At 50.4% G+C, this 10,653-nt stretch overlaps 1 protein-coding gene across 1 annotated transcript; it reads right to left on the reverse strand.

Moving 5' to 3' along the window:
- Positions 1–488: 488 nt before the first annotated feature.
- Positions 489–989, reverse strand: LOC147096069 (histone H2B type 1-A-like). Its single transcript, XM_085974074.1, has one exon. The coding sequence runs from the start codon at positions 965–967 to the stop codon at positions 557–559; it is 411 nt and encodes a 136-aa protein (XP_085830200.1). The 5' UTR covers positions 968–989; the 3' UTR covers positions 489–556.
- Between the last annotated feature and the right edge of the window lie 9,664 nt (positions 990–10,653).

The following is a 10,653-nucleotide window of genomic DNA, read 5'->3' on the forward strand; positions in this document are numbered from 1 at the left end:
TCCGTCTTATTTCCTACTCCAAGTCGCGGTCTCGATGACTTCTTGTCTCCACGTTCTCCCCTTCCCTCTACAAAACAAAGGTCTTCCTAGACCGAAACGTGGCGTCACTTAACATTAATGCTTGAGCTACCTCCTATTTTACCCCGCTTTTTTCCACAATATTGGCGGTCCGGCAACATTGATCTTCGCTGTACACCTGGGTTACAATATCAAGAGTAAATTCTTCAACTGGCAGGGAAGAGCTTTGGTTTCAACCGAAATCCTTGTTCTCGGAGTTGTTTATTGAGCGCCGATTGCCCCCTTCCCCGTGAATTCCCCAATCCCTTCAGGGGCTCTTAGAATCAAAAGTAAGAAATGCGAATTAAAACAGCTTTCATAAATTGAACACATGTAGGTGCATTAACCGGACGATTAATTTGGCAATTCATTGCATTAACATGCAGCCTAACAAAAGTATTTGTTCAGGGGTCTCGGTTTTGTCTTAAGACTTTGTGAAGTGGCTCTTAAAAGAGCCGTTTGGTGATTTAATTGCAGGTTTTATTTTGGGAGGGGGACTCTACTTGGAGCTGGTGTATTTGGTAACAGCCTTCGTCCCCTCCGAGACGGCGTGCTTGGCCAGTTCCCCCGGCAGCAGGAGGCGGACGGCGCTCTGGATCTCCCGGGAGGAGATGGTCTGGCGTTTGGTGTAATGGACCAGGCGGGAGGCCTCGCAGGCGATGCGCTCGAAAATGTCTGTGACGAACGAGTTGATGACACTCATGGCCTTGGAGGAGATGCCGGTGTCGGGGTGGACCTGCTTCAGCACCTTGTAGATGTAGATGCTGTAACTCTCCTTCCTGCCCCTCCTGTGCTTCCGGTCCCCTTTCCTGGTCATTTTCATGGCGGTTTTCTTCGAACCCTTCTTGGAGACGGCGCCCTTGGCACCAGCTGTGGTGGAACTGTTGGAAACAGTAGCAGCAGTCGGCATGGCAAGTCCTTCAATTCCTTCTCCACGTCTGCTAGTTAATAAAAACACAAAGCAACATAGAAATGGAGCCCGCAACTCCTACTTTATATAGGCAGCTCCATGCTAATGAAGGATGCCAAATTGTCTATTCCAATTGGCTGATCCTTGACACACCACATGTTCAATCTGCACAAATCACAGTCGCGTATCAAGTTCCCCCCCCCAGTCTCTCTCTCTCTCTCCCCAGTCCCTCTCCCCGTCTCTCTCTCCCTCCCCTCCAGTCTCTCTCCCCCAGTCTCTCTCTCCCCCCAGTCTGTCTCTCTCTCTCCCCCACTCTCTCCCTCTCCCCCACTCTCTCCCTCTCCCCCCAGTCTCTCTTTCTCTCTCCCTCTCCCCCCAAGTCTCTCTCTCTCTCTCTCTCTCCCCATCTCTCTCTCTCTCTCGGCCCCCTCAGTCTCTCTCTCTCTCTCCCCCCCCCCCACCTCCCCGGTCTCTCTCCCCCCCAGTCTCTCTCTCGCTCTCTCTCTCTCTCTCTCACTCTCTATCTCCCCAGTCTCTCTCTCTCTCCCCTGTCTCTCTCTCCCTTCCCCCGTCTCTCTCTCTCTCCCCCAGTCTCTCTCTCTCCCCATCTCTCTCCCCCAGTCTCTCTCTCTCTCCCCCTCAGTCTCTCTCTCTCTCTCTATCTCCCCATTCTCTCTCTCTCTCCCCAGTCTCTCTCCTCTCTCCCACCAGTCTCTCTACTCTCTCTCTCTCTCCCCGTCTCTCTCTCTCTCCCCCAGTCTCTCTCTCTCTCCCCCTCAGTCGCTCTCTCTCTCTCCCCCTCAGTCGCTCTCTCTCTATCTCCCCAGTCTCTCTCTCTCCCCCAGTCTCTCCCTCTCTCCCCCCTCAGTCGCTCTCTCTCTCCCCCTCAGTCTCTCCCCATTCTCTCTCTCCCCAGTCTCTCTCTTCTCTCTCCCCCCAGTCTCTCTACTCTCTCTCTCCCCTGTCTCTTTCTCAATTCAATTCAATTCAATTCAAATCGCTTTATTGGCATGACAAGTTACATCTTATGTTGCCAAAGCATCGAAAAACATTCATGTTTGTACACAAAAATACAGATCTATCCATACAGTGTATAAACAGATATATCCCTGAGTGTATAAATATACTTTCATATAATTTATATATACTCTTTTCTTATATTTAGTGGTTGTCCCTCTGTTTATGGCAAGCTGTAACATAGTGTGCCGCTAGTGTTACACAATTTCTCTCTTCCCCTAGTAGGTATGGGAGTTTTTGGTCGTCATTCAAATTTCTGAATTCCGGGCATATTTTTGTGAATTTTGGGTAGAAATTCTTCCTTATGCCCTGATATTTTCTACAAGCTGTGAGGAAGTGCATCTCTGTCTCCACCATTCCCTGACTGCAGTGAGAGCATATCCTGTCCTCTCTTGGTAGCCGGGTCTGCCTGTGTCTACCTTTTTCGATCACCAGGCTATGTTCACTAAGTCTGTACATTGTCAAGGTTTTTCTCAGTTTGCTATCCTTTACCATGGTCAGGTAATCAGCCATGTTGTATTGTCTGTTTAGGGCCAAGTAGCAATTGAGTTTGTTTTGGGTCTTTGTTGTTTCTGCCCAATATGACAGATATTTTTCCTTTTGCTTAGCGACGATTGTTTTGGGTCGAATTCTTTGTGTTATGCTGTCACTGTCCTGGGGCTGGTTATTGTTAGTAGTGTTAGTAGTTACTTCACTGAGTCCCAGGACTAGTTGACTGAGGGTATTCTTCTTTATGGTCCTCTCTTGGCATTTCAGGGCTTCGTAATGATAGCATTGGGGGTTGCTCATTTCTAGGTGTTTCCAAAATTTGGTGGCTCTTTTTTGGATAGTGATTATTAATGGATATTGGCCTAGTTCTGCCCTGCATGCATTGTTTACGGTTTTCCTTTGAGTCTGGAGGATACTTTTACAGAATTCTGCATGTAGGATCTCAATTGGGTGTTTGTCCCATTTTGCAAATTCTTGTTGTGTTAGCGGTCCCCACACTTCACTGCCATAGAGTGCAATTGGTTCAATTACTGATTTGAAAATTTTGAGCCAAATGCTAATTGGGATTTCTATTTGGATTGATTTTTTAATGGCATAGAAAGCCCTTCTTGCTTTCTCTTTCAGTTCATTCACAGCCAGTTTGAAATTTCCCGTAGAACTGATTTTTAAGCCCAAGTATGTGTAGTTAGTGGTTTGTTCAATTTTGGTTGTTCCTAGTGTGAAATTTATTTTGGGTCCCTGATGTCTGGATCTTTGCTGGAACACAAGGACTTTGGTTTTTTGGGGATTTATTGTCAGGGCCCAAGTCTGGCAGTATGACTCCAGCAGATCCAGGTTCTGCTGTAGACCCTCCTTAGTTGGTGACAGCAGAACCAGGTCATCTGCATAGAGGAGGAATTTAACCTTGGATTCATATAGGGTGAGGCCGGGTGCTGTAGATTGTTCAAGTAGTTTTGCCAATTAATTTATGTAAATATTAAAGAGTGTCGGTGAGATTGGCGAGCCCTGCGTCACCCCCCGCCCCTGTGGGAAGTATTTTGTTTGTTTGTCTCCAATTTTAACTGCACATTTGTTGTTTGTATACATTGATTTAATTACATCATATGTTTTTCCCCCTACCCCGCTTTCGATAAGTTTCAGGAATAAACCGTCATGCCAGATGGAATCGAAAGCCTTCTGGAAATCTATAAAGCATGCGTAGATTTTGCTTTTGTTTTGATGAACGTGTTTGTCAATTAGTGTCTGTAGGGTGAAGATATGATCTGATGTTCTATAGTTTGGCAGGAATCCAATTTGGCTTTTACTCAAGACATTGTGCTCCTCAAGGAAGTTTATAAGTCTTTTGTTTATGATACTACAGAATACCTTCCCCAGGTTACTGTTTGCACAGATGCCTCGATAATTATTTGGGTCGACTTTGTCCCCACTTTTGTATATGGGCGTTATGAGTCCTTTGTTCCAGATATCAGGGAAGTAACCGACACTCAGAACCAAGTTGAAGAGTTTTAGGATAGCCAGTTTCATTTTATCGTCTGTGTGTTTAATCATCTCACTTAGTATGCCGTCTGCCCTGCAAGCTTTTCCTGGTCGCAGGTCCTTGAGTTTTTCAAAAAGTTATTTTTCTGTTATTATGGAGTCTAGCGGGTTTTGGTTATCTTTTATGGCCATTTCGAGCTTTTCCAGTTTTTTGCATTTTTGGTGTTGCTCTGGCCTTAGTGTGTTTTTCTGGTATAATTTTTCAAAGTGGTTTTCCCATGTGTCTCCATTTTGAATGGCCAATTTGTCGTGTTGTTTTTTGTGTAATGTATTCCAGTTGTCCCAGAAACAATTGGAATCAATGGATTCCTCAATGGAGCTGAGTGTATTCTTAATATATTGCTCTTTTTTGGTTCTGAGTGTGTTTCTGTATTGTGTTAGTGTCTGACAATAAGTAAGGCGTAATTCCTCGTTTTCTGGATGTCTGTGTTTTTGGTTTGATATTTTTCTAAGTTTTTTCCTCATGTTTTCTCTCTACCCCAGTCTCTCTCTCTCCCCCTCAGTCGTTCTCTCTCTCCCCCCTCAGTCTCTCTCTATCTCCTCATCTCTCTCTCTCTCCCTCTCTCCCCCCAGTCTCTCTACTCTTTCTCTCCCCCTGTCTCTCTAATCTTTCTCTCTCTCCCTCTCTCCCCCCAGTCTCTCTACTCTTTCTCTCCCCCCGTCTCTCTAATCTTTCTCTCTCTCCTTCCCTCTCTCTCTCTCTCTCCTTCCCTCTCTCTCTGTCTCTCTCTCCTTCCCTCTCTCTCTGTCTCTCGCTCCTTCCCTCTCTGTCTCTGCCTGTCTCTCTCTCCTTCCCTCTCTCTCTCTCTCTCTCCTACCCTCTCTCTCTCTCTCTCCTTCCCTCTCTCTCGCTCTCCTTCCCTCTCTCTCTCTCTCTCCTTCCCTCTCTCTCGCTCTCTCTGTCTCTCTCTCCTTCCCTCTCTGTCTCTGCCTGTCTCTCTCTCCTTCCCTCTCTCTCTCTCTCTCTCCTTCCCTCTCTCTCTCTCTCTCTCCTTCCCTCTCTCTCTCTCCTTCCCTCTCTCTCTCTCTCCTTCCCTCTTTCTCTCCCTCTGTCTCTCTCTCCTTCCCTTTCTCTCCCTGTCTCTCTCTCCTTCCCTCTCTCTCTCTGTCTCTCTCTCCTTCCCTCTCTCTCTCCTTCCCTCTCTCTCTCCCTCCTTCCCTCTCTCTCTCTCTCTCTCCTTCCCTCTCTCTCTCTCTCCTTCCCTCTCTCTCTCTCTCCTTCCCTCTCTCTCTCTCTCTCCTTCCCTCTCTCTCTCTCTCCTTCCCTCTCTCTCTCTGTCTCTCTCTCCTTCCCTCTCTCTCTGTCTCTCTCTCCTTCCCTCTCTCTCTCTCTCTCTCCTTCCCTCTCTCTCTCTCTCTCCCCCTTCCCTCTCTCTCTCCTTCCCTCTCTCTCTCCTTCCCTCTCTCTTCTTCCCTCTCTCTCTCATCTCCCCCCAGTCTCTCTCTCTCTCTCTTGCATCACGGGGGGCATTTCATTCCATGTGTGGCAGGCCAAATCCTGCAGCCTCCCAAAACGTCGCCGCCATTTTAAAAATACCGACAGCGACAGCACCAGCACCAGCACAACATACACCCACAGTGCGGCTCCGGCACAGTATCCCGCTCCCGGCCCGCCGGAGTGGGAGGTGAGTTGGGGTCACTCGGGCCGGGCCTCACAACCGCTCGGCCCGAGACACAGAGCGGGGGGGCAGCAGCGGCCGGCCGTAAACCGCGCGGCCCTGTAAACTGCCGTTTTACAAAAAAGCCTCAGTCTCTCTCTCCCCCAGTCTCTCTCTCCCCGCAGTCTCACTCTCCCTCTCCCCCAGTCTCTCTCTCTCTCTCTCCCCATCTCTCTCTCTCTCCCCTCAGTCGCTCTCTCTCTCCCCCCAGTCGCTCTCTCTCTCCCCCCCAGTCGCTCTCTCTCTCCCCCCAGTCGCTCTCTCTCTCCCCCCAGTCGCTCTCTCTCTTCCCCCCAGTTGCTCTTTCTCCTCCCCCCACTCGCTCTCTTTCTTCCCCCCACTCGCTCTCTCTCTCCCCCCCACTCGCTCTCTCTCTTCCCCCCACTCGCTCTCTCTCTTCCCCCCACTCGCTCTCTCTCTTCCCCCCACTCGCTCTCTCTCTTCCCCCCACTCGCTCTCTTCCCCCCACTCGCTCTCTTCCCCCCACTCGCTCTCTCTTCCCCCACTCGCTCGCTCTCTTCCCCTCACTCGCTCTCTCTCATACCCCCACTCGCTCTCTCTCTTCCCCCCCACTCGCTCTCTCTCTTCCCCCCCACTCGCTCTCTCTCTTCCCCCCCACTCGCTCTCTCTCTTCCCCCCCACTCGCTCTCTCTCTTCCCCCCACTCGCTCTCTCTCTTCCCCCCACTCGCTCTCTCTCTTCCCCCACTCGCTCTCTCTCTTCCCCCCACTCGCTCTCTCTTCCCCCCACTCACTCACTCGCTCTCTCTCTTCCCCCCACTCGCGCTCTCTTTTCCCCCAACTCGCGCTCTCTTCCCCCCAACTCGCTCTCTCTCTTCCCCCCAACTCGCTCTCTCTCTTCCCCCCACTCGCTCTCGCTCTCTCTTCCAACAACAACATGCCCTCAAAAAAGCCTCGGCACCGCCGGGCACCCCCAGCTAGTATATATATAATCTCATACTCTCATGTGACACATCCACAGGCCATAAGTAAATGTCTTATGCAAAATAAATTCATTCAAGCCGCAACAATTCTGGAACTCCCCATAATATACAAATTAGACGGGTCCCAGAAACTACAAAAGAGAATTGTCTAAGAGAAAAAATATGCGCTTAATCGCTTCTGCTTAAGGCCACTGCAATATTAGCTATTTATTAAAACCCTTATGGCATAGTACACAAATGCTGAACCTGAGGCAATTTATTTGGTATTTTAAAAAAATTCTCGGGATGCAGTCGTCACTGGCAAGGCCAGCAGTTATTGCCCATCCCTAATTGCTCTTGCGAAGGTGGTGGTGAGCTGCCTTCTTGAACCGCTGCAGTCAGAGTGGTGAAGGTACTCCCACAGTGCTGTTAGGGAGGGAGTTTCAGGATTTTGACCCAGCGACGATGAAGGAACGACGATATACTTCTAAGTCAGGATGATGTGTGACTTGGAGGGGAACTTGCAGGTGTTGGTGTTCCCATGCGCCTGCTGCCCTTGTCCTTCTAGACGGTAGTGGTCACGGGTTTGGGAGGTGCTGCAGATGAAGCCTTGGCGAGTTGCTGCAGTGCATCTTGTAGATGGTACACACTGCAGCCACGGTGTGCCGGTGGCAGAGGGAGTGGATGTTTAAGGTGGTGGATGGGGTGCCAATCAAGTGGCTGCTTTGTCCTGGATGGTGTCGAGCTTCTTGAGTGTTGTTGGAGCTGCACTCATCCAGGCAAGTGGAGAGTATTCCATCACACTCCTGCTCTTGTTGCCACAGTATTTATGTGGCTGGTCCAGTTAAGTTTCTGGTCAATGGTGACCCCCAGGATGCTGATGTTGGGGGATTCGGGAATGGTAATGCCATTGAATGTCAAGGAGTGGTGTTTAGACGCTCGCTTTTTGGAGATAGTCATTGCCTAGCAGTTCTGTGGCTCGAATGTTACCTGCCACTTATCAACCCATGCTTGAACGTCGTTCAGGTCTTGTTGCACGTGGGCATGGACTGCTTCATTATCTGAGGGGTTGTGAATGGCGCTGAGCACTGCAATCTTCAGCGAACATCCCCACTTCTGACCTTATGTTGGAGGAAAGGTCATCAATGAAGCAGCTGAAGATGGTTGGGCCTAGGAAACTGCCCTGAGGAACCCCTGCAGCGATGTACTGGGGCTGTGATGATTGACCTTAAATCACCACAACCATCTTCCTTTGTGCTAGGTATGACTCCAGCCGGTGGAGAGTTTTCCCCCCTGGTTCCCATTGACTTCAGTTTTACGAGGGCTCCTTGATGCCACACTCGGTCAAATACTACCTTGATGTCAAGGGCAGTCACTCTCACCTCACCTCTGGAATTCAGCTCCTTTGTCCATGTTTGGACCAAGGCTGTAATGAGGTCGGCAGCCGAGTGGTCTTGCTCTTTTTGATTGAACAAATTAAATGTAAATTAATAAAAATTTAAATAAATCTTAACAAATTAAATTAAAATTGCATTGGCCGGGAGTGATGAAGCACTCCAGTTCCCGTGGCGCCCACCAGTCGCAGAAGGCCTTGAGCGTGCCGGCGGACACTGCGTGCTCCATCTCCAGCGCCCGACCCCCTCGACCACCCGCTGCCTGGACCTGTTTATGGTTACCTTCGTCAGGCACAGGAGCAGTCCTACGAGGTCCTCTGATCCGCCCGCTCCCTCCTGCCAAAGGGTGACCAAAGATTAGGAGCGTGAGACTGGAGTGCAGCCAGAAATCGAGGAGCAGCCCCTTCAAATTATAGAACAGAGGCTGCAACCTCTCACATTCGGTATAAACGTGGAACATGGACTCCTCTCAGCCGCAGAAAAGGCAGGCGGCCTGGGAGTCCGTGAACCTGTTTAAAAGCTTATTGTATGGGACTGCTCCATGCAACACCCTCCAGGCCAAGTCCCCAATAGAAAAAGGGAGGACTTCCCCCTTAGAGAGCCCCCCATTGGGGACCTCCGCCTCCGCCGGATGGCAAGCTGGCACGCCAAGGCATGTCCGGATGGCAGACGAAGATGGCAAAGTGGAGAGTGTGCAGGAGCAGCCCGTACAGGAAACCCCTCCGTGCGGAGCTAAAAGGCACGGAGAGCATTTCCCCGAGATGGCTCAAGTTGTGAGGCGCCGGCTCCCGAGAGAGGTTTTGGGGCCGGGCACCGATGAGGAATTCCGTCCGAATGGGGGTCAGTTCAGACGGGATCGCCCCTCATGCTTGAGCCTCCTCGATACGCCTAATGGAGTCGGGGTCCAGTGCCACTTTCAGCGACTCGATGGCTTTGGCCACGAGCCAGATGTTGGCCCAGGACAGGCACTGCGTCAGCTCCTCCGCCATCGAGCAGGTCCCCGACTCTGGTCACCGGCCGAGTGGTCTTGGTGGAATCCAAACTGGGCATCAGTGAGCACGTTATTGGTGAGTGCCGCTTGATAGCACTGTCGATTACACCTTCCATCACTTTGCTGATGATTGAGAGTAGACTGATGGGGCACTAATTGTCCGGGTTGTATTTGTCCTGCGTTTTGTGGACAGGACACACCTGGGCAGTTTTCCACATTGTCAGATAGATGCCAGTGTTTTAGCTGTACTGGAACAGCATGGCTAGAGGCGTGACTAGTTCTAGAGCACAAGCCTTCAGCACGACAGCCGGGATGTTGTCAGAGAACTTCCCAATGTCTAATAATTAAATTATAACTAAAATAAATCATAATTTATGGTACTTGGTTCCAAATCTGGTACTGATTTCTTCCAGTGAATCATCTTTAACCTACTACTCTATGAAACTTTACAGGGACAATATAATCTTAATGTGGGAATATTCTTTTAAAAAGTGAGTTTGGAATATTGGGCACTGCTGCAAGATTATTGACTTATAATCACGGGAAAATAACTCTTTTTGTTCAAATTTTCAAACATCCTCCAGCATGAAATGGGTCCATTCTTAAAATGCGCTTTTTTATTTTACAAAGCGGCATCGGCAGCGGGTGGATGCGGAGCAGCGTGGCAGAGCAACTACAAGAGGCCCCAGAGGCTCAGGTAGGCCTCAGTGCGGCATCGGCAGCGGGTGGAGGCAGAGCAGCGTGGCAGAGCAACTACAAGAGGCCCCAGAGGCTCAGGTAGGCCTCAGTGCGGCATCGGCAGCGGGTGGATGCGGAGCAGCGTGGCAGAGCAACTACAAGAGGCCCCAGAGGCTCAGGTAGGCCTCAGTGCGGCATCGGCAGCGGGTGGAGGCAGAGCAGCGTGGCAGAGCAACTACAAGAGGCCCCAGAGGCTCAGGTAGGCCTCAGTGCGGCATCGGCAGCAGGTGGAGGCAGAGCAGCATGGCAGAGCGACTACAAGAGGCCCCAAAGGCTCAGGTAGGCCTCAGTGCGGCATCGGCAGCGGGTGGAGGCGGAGCAGCGTGGCAGAGCGACTACAAGAGGCCCCAGAGGCTCAGGTAGGCCTCAGTGCGGCATCGGCAGCGGGTGGAGGAGGAGCAGCGCGGCAGAGCGACTACAAGAGGCCCCAGAGGCTCAGGTAGGCCTCAGTACGGCATCGGCAGCGGGTGGAGGCGGAGCAGCGCAGCAGAGTGACTACAAGAGGTCCCAGAGGCTCAGGTAGGCCTCAGTGTGGCATCGGCAGCGGGTGGAGGCGGAGCAGCGCGGCAGGGTGACTACAAGAGGCCCCAGAGGCTCAAGTAGGCCTCACCAATCTCCAATCTCAGGCAAGGAGAGAGGTAAAAAGTATTCAAGGTGTGACGTCACCACAAAACAGGTAGGTGATTGGTTGGAGTATTTCTCTCGTTTTAAAACTTTAAGTCTGTGTTTTATAATTTTTAAGGTTGCTGTGGTGTACCAAGGCCTTTCTGGTGCAGAGTGACTGTTGGTAAACCATTAAACTGGTGTAACTAGAGGGATTGATTTAATTTAAATCCAATTAATTAAAGGGGATACTAGCATCTCAAATCGGGCAGAGGGCGTCCATAACTAACAATAAAAAATTTAATTAATTACATATAATAGAGCAGGTGATGTGTTACT

The sequence above is a fragment of the Somniosus microcephalus genome, unplaced genomic scaffold, assembly GCF_052327205.1.
Source record: "Somniosus microcephalus isolate GS21.2 unplaced genomic scaffold, FLI_Smic_1.0 unresolved_chr1, whole genome shotgun sequence".
Taxonomy (NCBI): Eukaryota; Metazoa; Chordata; class Chondrichthyes; order Squaliformes; family Somniosidae; genus Somniosus; species Somniosus microcephalus.

Excerpts from the sequence above, each read along its gene's own strand:
- LOC147096069 (XM_085974074.1), bottom strand. The coding sequence starts at position 967 with ATGCCGACTGCTGCTACTGTTTCCAACAGTTCCACCACAGCTGGTGCC.